The sequence below is a fragment of the Lichenostomus cassidix genome, unplaced genomic scaffold (assembly GCF_008360975.1).
Source record: "Lichenostomus cassidix isolate B80296 unplaced genomic scaffold, HeHo_3.0 HiC_scaffold_37, whole genome shotgun sequence".
In the NCBI taxonomy this organism is placed as follows: domain Eukaryota; kingdom Metazoa; phylum Chordata; class Aves; order Passeriformes; family Meliphagidae; genus Lichenostomus; species Lichenostomus cassidix.
This window is the reverse complement of record NW_028147279.1, coordinates 548,812-564,158: the sequence shown is the minus strand read 5'-3', so window position 1 is coordinate 564,158 and position 15,347 is coordinate 548,812. Positions and strand designations below refer to the sequence as shown.

Sequence of the window (15,347 nt, the reverse complement as noted above, 5' to 3'; positions counted from 1 at the left end):
CAAAATTTACCCCAAAAACCCCCAAAAATTTACCCCAAAACCCCCAGAAAATTATCCCTAAAACCCCAAAAAATTTACCCTAAAAATCCATTTTAAAATCCCTAAAATTTACCCAAAAAAACCCAAAACTTTACTCCAAAAAACTCCAAAAATTTACCCCAAAAACCCCAAAATTTTGTCCCAAAAATTCATGTTAAAATCCCCAAAATTTACCCCAAAAATTTACCCCAAAAATCCATTTAAAAATCCCTAAAATTTACCCCGAAAATTACCCCAAAAAAACCCAAAAAATTTACCCCAAAACCCCAAAAAATTTGCCCCAAAAAATCCCAAAATTTACCCCAAAAATCCCCAAATATTTACCCCAAAAATCCCTAAAATTTACTCCAAAAATCCCAAAAATTTACTCAAAAAACCCAAAAATTTACCCCAAAAAACCCCCAAAAATTACCTCAAAAATCCAGTTTAAAATCCCTAAAATTTACCCCAAAAACTCCAAAAATTTACCCAAAAAAACCCAAAATTTACCCAAAAAAACCCAAAATTTACCCAAAAAACCCCAAAATTTTATCCCAAAAATTCATTTTAAAATCCTTAAAATTTACCCCAAAAAACCCAGAAATTTACCCCAAAATCCCAAAAACTTACCCCAAAACCCAAATAAATTTACCCCAAAAAAATCCCAAAAATTAACACCAAAATCCATTTTAAAATCCCTAAAATTTACCCAAAAAAACCCAAAAATTTACCCCAAAAATTTCCCCAAATTTTCCCCAAATTCCCAAATTTCCTCCCAATTCCCCAAATTTCCTCCTAATTCCCCAAAAATCTCCAAATTCCCCCCAAATCCACCCAAAATACCCCCAAAATCCCTTGAAAATCACCAAAATTTCCCTCAAGAATCCCCAAAATTCCCTCAAATCCTCTCAAAAATCCCCAAAATTTCCCCAAAATCCCTCAAAAATCCTCAAATTTCTCCCAAAATTCCCTCAAATCATCTCAAATTCTCCCAAAATTCCTCCCAAATTCCCCAAAATTCCCTCAAAATCTCCAAAACTCGTCCAAAAATCCCCCAAATTCCTCCATTTCTCCCCAGAATTTCCCCAAAAATTCCCAAAAAATTCCCAAAAAATCCCTTAAAATCCCCAAAATTTCCCCAAATTTCAAATTTCCCCCAAAATCTCTAAACAATTTCCCAAATTCACAAAATTCCTCAAAAATTCAAAATTCCCCCAAAATCTAAAATTCCCCAAATTCCTCCATTTTCCCCCAGAATTTCCCTGAATTTCCCCAAAAATCCCCAAAAAATCCCAAAATTTCCCCCAAATTCCCAAATTCTCTCCAAATTCTCTCAAATTCTGTCAAAAATCCCAAAAAATCCCCAAAATTTCCCCTAAAATCCCCAAAATTTCCCCCAAAGTCCCTCAAAAATCCTCAAATTTCTCCAAAATTTCCCCCAAAATCTCCAAAAATCACCAAATTTCCCCCAAATTCTCCCAAAATTCCCCAAATTTCCCCCGAAAAATCCCCAAAATGCCCCAAAATTCCCCCAAAATGCCCCAAAATCCATCAAAAATCCTCAAATTTCTCCCCAAAATCCCCAAAATTCCCCCAAAAATCCCCAAAATTCCCCCAAAATCCATCAAAAATCCTCAAATTTCTCCCCAAAATCCCCAAAAATCCCCAAAAATTCCCAAAAATTCCCCTAAATTCCAAATTTTCTCCCCACAGCCTCCCAAACGTCGCTTATCATCCCAAAATTCCGACGGAAATCTTCCCAAAAAACAACCCAAACTGCCTTGGGCCCCAAATTCTGGGAATTCCACCCAAAATTCTGGGAATTCCACCCAAAATTCTGGAAATTCTGCCTCAAATTTGGGGATTTTTGCCCAAAATTCTTCCCCAAATTCTGGGAATTCTTCCCAAAATTCTTCCCCAAATTCCTCCAAAAATTCCACCAAAAATCCCGGGAATTCTTCCCAAAATTCTTCCCCAAATTCTGGGAATTCCTCTAAGAATTCCAACCCCAATTTCCCCAAAAATTCCCCCAAAAAAACCCAAAATTCCTCCCAAAAACCCCAAAATTCCCCCAAAAAACCCCAAAATTCCTCCCAGAAACCTCAAAATTCCTCCCAAAAACCCCAAAATTCCTCCCAAAAACCTCAAAATTCCTCCCAAAACCCCCAAAATTCCACCTCAAATTCCCAAAAATCCCCAAATTTGTCCCAAAAACCCCCAAATTTTGGGAATTCCATCCTCTCTGGAGTCACCCTGGCGCTGAGTGGATTCCAAAATCCCCTGAGGAGCCAATTGAGAGCAGCAGCTTTGGAGTTGGGAGCCAAATATTGCCCTGATTGGACCCAAAACTGCACCCACCTGGTGTAGGTAACTGGTTTATACTGGTTTGGACTGGTTTGGGGTGTGGTGGGATTTTTGGGAATTTTTGGGAATTTTTTTGGGAATTTTTGGGATTTTTTTGGGATTTTTTTCTGATTTTTTCAGATTTTTTCGATTTTTGGGGATTTTTCATTTTTTCAGATTTCTCTGGGTTTTTGTGGAAAATTTTTGGGATTTTTTGGGAATTTTTCAATTACAGGGATTTTTTTCGGATTTTTTGGGGATTTTTTTAAAGATTTCCTTCAGATTTTTTGGAAATTTTTTCAGATTTCTTTCAGATTTTTGGGGGATTTTTTCAGATTTTTTAGGATTTTTTGTGGAACTTTTTTTGATTTTTTGGGGTTTTTTTCAGATTTTTTGGGGAATTTTTTCAGGTTTTTTCAGATTGTTTTCAGCTTTGGAGTTGGGAGCCAAATATTGCCCAGATTGGAGCCCAAACTGCACCCACCTGGTGTAGGTAACTGGTTTATACTGGGATATACTGGGTGGGAGGTTTGGGCATTTGGGAATTTTAAGATTTTGAATTTCTGATTTTTCTGATTTTGGGGATTTTTTCAATTTTGGGATTTTTTCATTTTTTCTGATTTTGAGGGTTTTTGGGGGATTTGATTTTTCTCAGATTTTTTGGGGACTTTTTGCAGATATTTTGGCAATTTTTTGGGAATTTTTTAGGAGTTTTTTGGGCATTTTTTCCGATTTTTGGGTGATTTTTTAGGGATTTTTTGAGATTTTTTAGGGATTTTTTTTTTGTTTTTTGGGGATTTTTTTGGATTTTTTAAAGATTTTTTTCAGATTTTTTTTTGGTTTTTTTTCAGATTTCTTTCAGATTTTTTAGGGATTTTTTTGGATTTTTTCGGATTTTTTTGGGAATTTTTCCGGATTTTTAGGATTGTTTTCAGCTTTGGAGTTGGGAGCCAAATATTGCCCAGATTGGACCCAAAACTGCACCCACCTGGTGTAGGTAACTGGTTTATACTGGTTTGGACTGGGATATACTGGTTTAACATTTTCAAATTTTTTGGATTTTTCAGATTTTTTGGGATTTTTGGATTTTTTCAGATTTTTATTAATTTTAGGATTTTCAGATTTTTAGGGATTTTTGGATTTTTAAAAATTTTTTTGGTTTTTAATTGATTTTTGGGATTTCCGGATTTTGTCCAGATTTTTGGGATTTTTTTACATTTTCTGATTTTTATTGATTTTGGGATTTTTTCGCATTTTCAGATTTTTAGGAATTTTGGATTTTTGGGGATTTTTTTTCACATTTTATCAGAATTTTTCGGAATTTTTTGGGATTTTTTTTGCATTTTTTCAGAATTTTTCAGAATTTTTTGGGATTTCTTTCAGATTTTTGGGGGATTTTTTTTGCATTTTTTCAGAATTTTTCGGAATTTTTTGGGATTTTTTTCAGATTTTTGGAACCCAAACCACCCACCAAACAACACACAAACGGGATTTTTTGGGAATTTTTTGGGAATTTTTGGGAATTTTTTGGGATTTTTTTTAGATTTTTTATTGATTTTTTATTGATTTTTTGGGGATTTTTTTCAGATTTTTTAGGGATTTTTTTCGGATTTTTTGGGGATATTTTTGGGATATTTTTTGCAGATTTTTTGGCAATTTTTTGAGTTTTTTTGGGAATTTTTTAGGATTTTTTAGGAGTTTTTGGGCATTTTTTCAGATTTTTGGCAATTTTTTGGGATTTTTTTTTAGGTTTTTAGGGATTTTTTTCAGATTTTTTCAGATTTTTTCCGGATTTTTTTTTATATTTCTTTCAGATTTTTTGGGGATTTTTTTGGATGTTTTCAGAATTTTTAGGGATTTTTTTCAGATTTTTTTCAGGTTTTTTTCAGGTTTTTTGGGGAATTTTTTTGCGTTTTTTCAGATTATTTTTCAGCTTTGGAGTTGGGAGCCAAATATTGCCCAGATTGGAGCCCAAACTGCACCCACCTGGTGTAGGTAACTGGTTTGGACTGGTTTGGACTGGTTTGGACTGGATGAGAGCTTTTGGGAATTTTTGGGATTTTTTGGGAATTTTTGGGGATTTTTGGGATTTTTTTCAGATTTTTTATTGATTTTTTATTGATTTTTTGGGGATTTTTTCGGATTTTTTTGGGATTTTTTTGGGAGTTTTTTTGCAGATTTTTTGGCAATTTTTTGGCAATTTTTGGAGGTTTTTTGGGAATTTTTGGGGATTTTTTGGGATTTTTTTGGGAATTTTTAGGGATTTTTTCAGGATTTTTTCAGGATTTTTTCAGGATTTTTTAGGGATTTTTTAGACGATTTTTCAGGATTTTTTCAGGATTTTTTCAGGATTTTGAGGGGAATTTTTTGGGTACTTCATGGGGCATTTTTATGGGATTTTTAGAAAATTTTGGGGGGATATTTAGGTGATTTTTTGGGATTTTTTGCAGGATTTTTTGGGGGATTTTTTCAGGATTTTATGGGAATTTTTTGGGATTATTTTTGGATATTTTTTAGGACATTTTACTCATTTTTTGTCCTTTCTCACCTGGCCCAGGTGTGCATTTCCCAGAACCCCCAAAGCCTCATTGGCCATACTGGGAGCTTAAACTGGTTTATACTGGGAACTAACCACACCCAATTCAGGGAGTTTTTGGCGTATTTTTGGGGGAGTTTTGGGGATTTTTTGGGGATTTTTTCAGGATTTTTGAGATTTTTTGGTGATTTGGGGTTTTTTTTTTGTATTTTGTGGGATTTTGGGGGTTTTAAAAATTTTTTTGGGATTTTTTGGGGATTTTTTGGTGATTTTTTCAGGATTTTTTCGGGATTTTGCGGGAATTTTTGTGGGAATTTTTTTTTATTTTTTGGTGATTTTTTGGGGAACTTTTTTGGCGATTTTGGAGGATTTTTTGGGGATTTTTATTTTAGTTTTTGTGGGATTTCTGGGGGTTCTTTTCAGATTTTTGTGGGATTTTTTCAGGGATTTTTGGGGATTTTTGGGGGGGATTTTTTTTTTTTTTGCGATTTTTTGGTGATTTTTTCCGGATTTTTTGGGGATTTTTCAGATTTTTCAGGGATTTTTTTTGGGGATATTTGAGGCAATTTTTTGGGGATTTTAGGGGCATTTTTGGGGAATTTTTGGGGCTATTTAGCTAATTTTTTGGGGCATTTTTCCCTCTCCCAGGTGTGCATTTCCCAGAACCCCCAAAGCCTCCCAGGTACAACCAATTTGGGGATTTTTTCCAGATTTTTTTGGGATTTTTTTCGGATTTTTTGGGATATTTTGGGGATTTTTGGGGTTTCTTTGGGAGGATTTTCTCGGGATTTTTTGTGGAATTTTTTCAGGATTTCGTGAGGATTTTGGGGGATTTTTGGAGGATTTTTTTGGGATTCTTTCTGGATTTTTGGGGGATTTTTTCAAGATGTTTTCAGCGATTTTTTGGGCAATTTTTAGGGGATTTTTTGGAGATCTTTTGTGATTTTTTTTAAAATTTCTTTGCGATTTTTTGGCGATTTTTGTGGGAATTTTTTCAGGTTTTTTTTTATTTTTGTGGGATTTTTTGGCAATTTTTTTGGGATTATTTTTGGATGTTTTTTGGGGATTTTTTGGGGCTATTTAGCTAATTTTTTGGGGCATTTTTCCCTCTCCCAGGTGTGCATTTCCCAGAACCCCCAAAGCCTCCCAAGCCCGGCAGGATGGAGGAATCCTGATTGGTCCTCAGTGGATTTGGGATTGCCAGAGGAAAGGAAGGCGATTGGCCTGCCGCCCGTAAGCCACGCCCCCTTTAGCCACGCCCCCTTTAGCAACGCCCCTTTTAGCCACGCCCTTTAAAGCCACTCCCCCTTTGGCCACGCCCACCCAGACCACACCCAGCTAAGCCACGCCCACCTACAGCCACACCCTCTTTATTAAAACATAGTTTTGCTATAGAGCTAATTAAGCCACGCCCCCTCAGGCCACACCCACTTAAGCCACGCCCACCCCTTGGCCACGCCCACCCAGAGCCACACCCTCCTTGTTAAACCAACTTTAACCCATATATTGAATATATATTTTAACATATATTAATTATATATTAATATATACAATATATTTATATTATATATTGCCTGGACACGCCCACTCAAGCCACGCCCACCCAGCTAAGCCACGCCCACCTAGAGCCACAGCCTCTTTATTAAAACCCAGTTTTGCTATAGATATGATCAAGCCACGCCCACCTGGACACGCCCAGTTAAGCCACGCCCACCTAGAGCCACACCCTCCTTGTTAAATCAGCTTTTAAATAGATATAATTAAGCCACGCCCACCTGGACACACCCACTCAAGCCACGCCCACCCCAACAAGCCACGCCCACCCAGAGTCACACCCTCCTTGTTAAAGAATTTTTAAAGTCTGTTATTAAGCCACGCCCACCTGGACACACCCAACTAAGCCACGCCCACCTGGAGCCACACCCCATTGCCAAATCCTCTTTTTCCATTAAGCCACGCCCACTTTTATGTAAATAGCCTTTCCTATTAAGCCACGCCCACCTGACCATCCCCTGATTGGCCACGCCCACTGTAAGACACACCCACCTAGGCCACGCCCACCTGGGTTCACCCAGCTAAGCCACGCCCACCATTGGTTTAAACATCCCATGAAGCCACGCCCACCAGCTAGGCCACGCCCCCTTTGGGGTCACACCCTCATAGGCCACACCCCCTGCTCCCTGTAAGCCACGCCCACCTGGACACACCCTGCTAGGCCACACCCACCTGGAGATACACCCAAAAAAGCCACACCCACCCTGACCACGCCCATTTGTCCACACCCAGTCAAGCCACGCCCACCTGGCAACAAAATCTGCCACGCCCCCTTTGGCCACGCCCACTGTGGGAGGAGCCAACCCAAGCCACACCCCCAAGTGGGCGTGGCTTTCTCCCCTCCCCCTGCAGGTACCTCCTGGATGGCTCCGCCCACTCGGGCAGCGAGGGGGAGGAGCCTGAGGAGGCCACGCCCCCTGCGAGCCCAAATATGGGCAAAGGGGAGGAGCCTGGGGAAGCCACGCCCCCTGGGAGCCCCAATATGGGCAAAGGGGAGGAGCCTGAGGAAGCCACGCCCCCCGAGTCAGGTGACAGCGACAGCCAATCGGAGTGAGTTCTGGGTGAGGGGGTGGAGTCAGGGCTGGGTTGTACTGGTTTATACTGGGATGGACTGGGAGGGGAAACTGGGTTATACTGGGAGGGGAAACTGGGTTATACTGGGAGGGGAAACTGGGTTATACTGGTTCATACTGGGAGATTAAACTGGGATTTACTGGGAGTTCATACTGGGTTATACTGGTTTATACTGGGAGGGGAAACCGGGTTGTACTTGGAGGTTATACTGGTTTATACTGGGATGGACTGGGAGGGGAAACTGGGTTATACTGGGAGGGGAAACTGGGTTATACTGGTTTATACTGGGAGATTAAACTGGGTTATACTGGGAGTTCATACTGGGATTTACTGGGATTTACTGGGAGAATAAACTGGAATTCACTGGGATTTACTGGGAGGGGAAACTGGGTTATACTGGTTTATACTGGGAGGGGAAACCAGGTTGGACTGGGAGGTTATACTGGTTTATATTGGGATGGACTGGGAGGGGAAACTGGGATTTACTGGGATGGACTGGGAGGGGAAAGTGGGTTAGACTGGTTTACAGTGGGAGGTGAAATTGGTTGGTACTGGGATGTACCGGGAGATTAAACTGGGTTATACTGGTTTATACTGGGATGGACTGGGAGGGGAAACTGGGTTATACTGGGAGTTCATACTGGGATTTACTGGGAGGTTATACTGGGTTATACTGGTTTATACTGGGATTTAGTGGGAGGTCATACTGGGTTGTACTGGGAGTTCATACTGGGTTATACTGGGATTTACTGGGGGATCATACTGGGTTATACTGGGAGGTTAAACTGGGTTGTACTGGGAGTTTAGACTGAGCCATTCTGGGAGGTTAAACTGGTTTATACTGGGATTTACTGGGAAGTTATACTGGGATTTACTGGGATATACTGGGAGATCAGACTGAGCCATACTGGGAGGTTATACTGGGATGTACTGGGAGGTTAAACTGGTTATAGTGGGAGGGAAACTGGTTTATACTGGGATGTACTGGGAGATTAAACTGGGTTATACTGGGTTATACTGGGAGATTAAACTGGGTTATACTGGTTTATACTGGGATTTACTGGGAGGTTATACTGGGTTATACTGGTTTATACTGGGAGGTACTGGGAGGTTATACTGGGATTTACTGGGAGGGTTTAGTGTGTTGTACTGGGATATACTGGGAGACCATACTGGTTTATACTGGTTTCTGTTGGTCCATACTGGTCCAGACTGGTCCTTACTGGTCCATACTGGTTTATATCAATCCAAACTGGTCCATACTGGTCCAAACTGGTCCATACTGGTTTCCAGCTCGGATCCCTACGCCGGAAGCACAGAGGAGAACAGCGAGGAGGAGGAGGAGGGGGAGGGGCTGCCCCTCCCCCCTCTGCCCGGTGAGCCACGCCCATTTCCTTAGCCACGCCCATTTCCTTGGCCACGCCCACTTCCGGTCACGCCCACTTCCGGATTAAATATGACCCCAAAATTTGGAGGTTTTTACCCAAAAATTGGAGATTTTTCTCCCCAAAATTTCAGGTTTCTTAACCCAAAATTTCCCCCAAAATTGGAGATTTTTTTACGAAAAATTTACCCCAAAAAATTTGAGATTTTTATTCAAAATTTCCCCAAAATGGAAGATTTTTGTCACCAAAATTATCCCCAAATTGGAGATTTTTTACCCAAAACTACCCCAAAATTTGAGATTTTTTTTCCCAAAATTTGAGATTTTTCTCTCCAGAATTTCCTCAAAAATTGGAGATTTTTGTCACCAAAATTATCCCAAAAATTGGAGATTTTCTCCCCAAAATTTGAGATTTTTTACCCAAAATTACCCCAAAAATTTGAGATTTTTTACCCAAAATTACCCCAAAAATTTGAGATTTTTTTACCCAAAATTACCCCCAAAATTTGGATGTTTTTACCCAAAAATTGGAGATTTTTCTCCCCAAGATTTCAGGTTTTTTAAACCCAAAATTTCCCCCAAAGTTGGAGATTTTTTTACCCAAAATTTCCCCCAAAAATTTGAGATTTTTATTCAAAATTTCCCCAAAATGGAAGATTTTTGTCACCAAAATTTCCCCAAAATTAGAGGTTTTTACCCAAAATTACCCCAAAAATTGGAGATTTTTCTCTCCAGAATTTCCTCAAAAATTGGAGGTTTTTGTCACCAAAATTATCCCAAAAATTGGAGATTTTCTCCCCAAAAATTTGAGATTTTTTACCCAAAATTACCCCAAAAATTTGAGATTTTTTACCCAAAATTACCCCCAAAATTTGGATGTTTTTACCCAAAAATTGGAGATTTTTCTCCCCAAAATTTCTGGTTTTTTAACCCAAAATTTCCCCCAAAATTGGAGATTTTTTACCCAAAATTTCCCCAAAAAATTGGAGATTTTTGTCACCAAAATTATCCCAAAATTGGAGATTTTTTACCCAAAATTACCCCAAAAATTGGAGATTTTCTCCCCAAAATTTGAGATTTTTTACCCAAAATTACCCCCAAAATTGGAGATTTTTTACCCAAAATTACCCCCAAAATTTGGATGTTTTTACCCAAAAATTGGAGATTTTTCTCCCCAAAATTTCAGGTTTTTTAACCCAAAATTTCCCCCAAAATTGGAGATTTTTTACGAAAAATTTCCCCCAAAAATTGGAGATTTTGGTCACCAAAATTATCCCAAAATTGGAGATTTTTTTACCCAAAATTTCCCCAAAAATTTGAGATTTTTCTCCCCAAAATTTGAGATTTTTTTTCCCCAAAATTTGAGATTTTTCTCTCCAGAATTTCCCCAAAATTAGAGGTTTTTACCGAAAATTTCCCCAAAAATTGGAGGTTTTTCTCCCCAGAATTGGAGATTTTCTCTCCAAAAGTTTCCTCAAAAATTGGAGTTTTTTACCCAAAATTTCCCCAAAAATCGGTGATTTTGTCACCAAAATTTCCCCCAAAATTGGAGATTTTTTACGAAAAATTTCCCCCAAAAAATTGGAGATTTTTGTCACCAAAATTTCGTCCAAAATTGGAGATTTTTGTCACCAAAATTATCCCAAAAATTTGAGATTTTTCTCCCCAAAATTTGAGATTTTTTTTCCCCAAAATTGGAGATTTTTACCCAAAATTACCCCAAAAATTGGAGGTTTTTCTCCCCAAAAATTTGAGATTTTCTCTCCAAAATTACCCCAAAAATTTTGAGTTTTTCTCCCAAAATTTCCTCAAAATTGAAGATTTTCTCCCCAAAATCCGAGATTTTCTCCCAAAAATTTCTCCAACATTTGAGATTTTCTCTCCAGAAATTGGAGATTTTTTTACCCAAAATTTCCCCAAAAATTTGAGATTTTTACCCAAAATTTTCTCCAAAAATTGGAGATTTTCTACCCGAAATTTCCTCAAAAATTGGAGATTTTTCCCCAAAAAATGGAGATTTTTTTTACCCAAAATTTTCATGAAAATTTGAGATTTTTTTACCAAAATAGTTCCCCAAAAATTAGAGAATTTTACCCAAAATTACCCCAAAATTGAAGATTTTACTCCCCAAAATTTCCCCAAAATTTAGGATTTTCTCCCTAAAATTTGAGATTTTCTTCCTAGAATTTGAGATTTTTTCCCAAATTTCCCCAAAATTAGATTTTCTCTAAAAAATTTCCCCAAAATTTGAGATTTTCTCCCAAAAATTTGAGATTTTCTCCACAAAATTTCCCCAAAATTAGAGATTTTTCCCCAAATTTCCCCAAAATTCGATATTTTCTCCCCAAAACGTTAAATTTCCCGAATTTCCCAGATTTTTTCCAGAACAAAACTTTCTTTTTCCACGGAGATTTCCCAGCTGGGGAGGAGAGAAAACTGAGGAGATTCGCTGTGGCCTTCGGGGGGTGAGACTGGGTTATACTGGTTTATACTGGTTTATACTGGTTTATACTGGGAGGGACTGGGAGGGGAAAATCTGGTGGTTTTGGGGTGAAAAATGGGGATTTTGGGGTAAAAAATGGGATTTTGGGGTGAAAAATCGGATTTTTGAGGGGCAAAATGGGAGTTTTAGGGGTAAGAAGGCAACTGGTTTATACTGGGATGGAACTGGTTTATACTGGGAGGGACTGGGAGGAAAAATCCTGGTGGTTTTGGGGTGAAAATTGGGGATTTTGGGGTAAAAAATGGGATTTTGGGGTAAAAAATGGGAGTTTTAGAGACAAAAATTGGGATTTTTGGGGGGAAAAAATGGGGATTTTGGGGGGGAAATGGAACTGGTTTATACTGGGATGAACTGGGATATACTGGTTTGGACTGGGAGGAGAAAACTGGGCGGTTTTGGGGTGAAAAATGAGGATTTTAAAAGCAAAAATTGGGATTTTAGGGGCAAAAATTGGGATTTTTGGGGTGAAAAATGGGAGTTTGGGGGGAAAATGGGGAACTGGTTTATACTGGGAGTTACTGGTTTATACTGGGAGGGACTGGGAGGAGAAAATGGGGTCGTTTTGGGGTGAAAAATGAGGATTTTGGGGTGAAAAATTGGGATTTTTGGGGGGAAAAATGGGGATTTTCGGGTGAAAAATGGGAGTTTGGGGGGAAAATGGGGAACTGGTTTATACTGGGAGTTACTGGTTTGTACTGGTTTGGACTGGGAGGGGAAAACTGGGTGGTTTTGGGGTGAAAAATGGGGATTTTGGGGTGAAAAATGGGATTTTGGGGTGAAAAATTGGGATTTTTGGGGGGAAAATGGGAGTTTTAGGGGTTAAAAGGGAACTGGGTTATACTGGGATGGAACTGGGTTATACTGGGAGGGACTGGGAGGGGAAGATCTGGTGGTTTTGGGGTGAAAAATGAGGATTTTGGGGTAAAAAATGGGAGTTTTAGAGACAAAAATTGGGATTTTTAGGGAGAAAAATGGGGATTTTGGGGGGAAAAATTGAACTGGTTTGTACTGGGAGTTACTGGGTTTGTACTGGGATATACTGGGAGGGACTGGGAGGAGAAAACGAGGAGGTTTTGGAGTGAAAAATGGGATTTTAGGGACAAAAATTGGGATTTTTGGGGTAAGAAGGGAACTGGTTTATTCTGGGAGTTACTGGGATTGAACTGGTTTATACTGGGAGGGACTGGGAGGAACAATCCTGGGTGGTTTTGGGGTGAAAAATGGGGATTTTGGGGGTAAAAATGGGGATTTTCGGGTGAAAAATGGGAGTTTTAGGGGGTAAAAGAGAACTGGTTTATACTGGGATGAACTGGGATGGAACTGGTTTATACTGGGAGGGACTGGGAGAGAAAATCGTGGTGATTTTGGGGTGAAAAATGGGGATTTTAGGGGCGAAAATTTGGATTCTTTGAGAGCAAAATGGGGATTTTGGGGGGGGAAATGGAACTGGTTTATACTGGGATGGACTGGGATTGAACTGGGATATACTGGGAGGGACTGGGAGGGAAAAACGTGGAGGTTTTGGGGTGAAAAATGGGAGTTTTAGGGGTTAAAAGGGAACTGGTTTATACTGGGATGAACTGGGATGGACTGGGATGGACTGATTCATACTGGGAATTACTGGTTTATACTGGGAGGGACTGGGATGGAACTGGGATATACTGGGATGAACTGGGATGGAACTGGGATGGACTGATTCATACTGGGAATTACTGGTTTATACTGGGAGGGACTGGGATGAACTGGGATTGGAAAAATGTGAAAAAAACCAGGAAAAATTAGAAAAAATTTGGGAAAATTTGGGAAAATTTTGGAGGATTTGGGAAGACTGGGATGAACTGGGAGTTAACTGGGAATGAACTGGGATTGAACTGGGATTGAACTGGGATTGAACTGGGATGGACTGGGATGGATTGGGAGGAACTGGGAGTTAACTGGGATGAACTGGGAGGAACTGGGAAGTCCAAACTGGTCCAAACTGGTCTCTAAGTGGTTTATACTGGTCCATACTGGTCCACACTGGTTTATATTGATCCATACTGGTCCATACTGGTTTATACTGGTCCAAACTGGTCCATACTGGTTTATACTGGTCCATACTGGTTTCTATCAATCCATACTGGTTTATACTGGTCCATACTGGTCCAAACTGGTCTGTACTGGTTTCTATCAATCCACACTGGTCCATACTGGTTTATATGAATCCATACTGGTCCAAACTGGTCTATACTGGTTTACATCAATCCAAACTGGTCCATACTGGTCCATACTGGTCCAAACTGGTCCCTACTGGTTTATACTGGTTTCTATGAATCCATACTGGTCCGTACTGGTCTATACTGGTCCATACTGGTTTATACTGGTCCAAACTGGTCCATACTGGTCCTATCTGGTTTATACTGGTTTCTATCAATCCATACTGGTCTATACTGGTCCATACTGGTTTATACTGGTTTCCATCAATCCATACTGGTTTATACTGGTTTATACTGGTTTATACTGGTTTCTATCGATCCATACTGGTCCAAACTGGTCCCTACTGGTTCCCAGCTCGCTGGCTCCCTACATGGACGACTCGGTGACTCACGTGGTGACCAATCAGCTCTGGAGCTCTTCCTTCCAGGAGGTGTGGCTTGGGGCAAAATGGGCGTGGTTTGGGACAAAATGGGCGTGGCCTGGTGAAATGGGCGTGGCCTGGTGAAATGGGCGTGGCCAGGGAGAAAATGGGCGTGGCTTGGCGCGGTGGGCGTGGTTTATTTATTTTCGGGTCGCTGGCCCTTTAAGAAGAAGCCCCGCCCCCCCTCTCTCCAGGCTCGGAAGCTCCGCCCCTCGCTGGTCTTCGTGCGTCCTGATTGGCTGCTGGAGTCGGGGGAGAGGCAACGCCCACTTCCGGTTCGGCCCTTCGCGGTGCAGCCTGGGGAGTGACGTCATCGGTGACGTCATTGGGGTGACGTCATTGGTTTCGGGTTTGGGTTAAATAAAGGAAGTTTTTTTTTGGGTGGAAAAAGTGGAATTTTGGTGGAATTTTGGGGGTTTTTGGGGTGATTGGGGATTAGTTAATGAGGAATTAATCATAATTAATAATAATAATTATTAATAATAAAATAATAATAATTCTAATAAATAATAAATAATAATAAAATAATAATAATTAGTAATACTATAAATAATAAATAATAATAAAAATACTAATAATTAACAATACTAATAAATAATAATAATTAATAATAATTAATAATATTAATAAATAATAATAAAATATATAATAATAATAAATAATAAATAATAATAATAAAATAATAATAATTAATAATACTAATAAATAATAATTAATAATAAAAATCATAATAATTAATAATACTAATAAATAATAATTAATAATAAATAATAATACTAATAAATAATAATTAATAATAATAAAATAATAATAGTTAATAATACTAATAAATAATAATAATTAATAATAATAATTTAAAAATTAAGAATTTAGAATTAAGAAATTAAGGATTAATAAAGAAAAAATAATTTTGGGTTGAAGAAAAATCGATCTAAAAAATTCGTATTTTTTTTTACCTGAAAGTGATTTTAGTGTTTATTAAAATTATGTTTTTTTAAAATATTGTTTATGTTTTAAAATCTACTTTAAATATAAATATTTTAAATTGATGATTTAATTATTTATAAATACATTTATTTACTTTAAGTAATATATTTTAAATTACCTTTTTATTTCAAATATGTTTTAATATTAATAATAATTAATAATCATAGTTAATAATAATAATAATAAATAATAATTAATGATAATTTTGGGTTTAAAATCTATTTTTGCAAAATCTGTTTTTTCTCTAGCTGGAAGTAATTTTAGTAATTAGTCGATTTAGTAAATTTGAAGTTAATTAGTAAATTTAAAAATTGAATTTTTATAAAATTGT

General features: G+C 38.3%; 1 protein-coding gene across 1 annotated transcript; it reads left to right on the top strand.

The window, feature by feature from the left end:
- Positions 1-3,299: 3,299 nt before the first annotated feature.
- LOC146423511 (DNA repair protein XRCC1-like) lies at positions 3,300-14,407 on the top strand. Its single transcript, XM_085044698.1, has 7 exons — positions 3,300-3,358; positions 6,014-6,130; positions 7,304-7,501; positions 8,819-8,901; positions 11,284-11,374; positions 13,963-14,038; positions 14,224-14,407. Exons 3-7 carry the CDS (start codon positions 7,383-7,385, stop codon positions 14,335-14,337), a joined length of 483 nt encoding a protein of 160 aa, XP_084900824.1. The 5' UTR covers positions 3,300-3,358; positions 6,014-6,130; positions 7,304-7,382; the 3' UTR covers positions 14,338-14,407.
- The last annotated feature ends 940 nt before the right edge of the window (positions 14,408-15,347 follow it).

Coding starts and splice junctions, on each gene's coding strand:
- LOC146423511 (XM_085044698.1), top strand. CDS start 7,383: ATGGGCAAAGGGGAGGAGCCTGGGGAAGCCACGCCCCCTGGGAGCCCC. Junction 8,902..11,283: donor GCCCCTCCCCCCTCTGCCCG/GTGAGCCACGCC, acceptor CGAATTTCCCAG/ATTTTTTCCAGAACAAAACT. Junction 11,375..13,962: donor TTCGCTGTGGCCTTCGGGGG/GTGAGACTGGGT, acceptor ACTGGTTCCCAG/CTCGCTGGCTCCCTACATGG.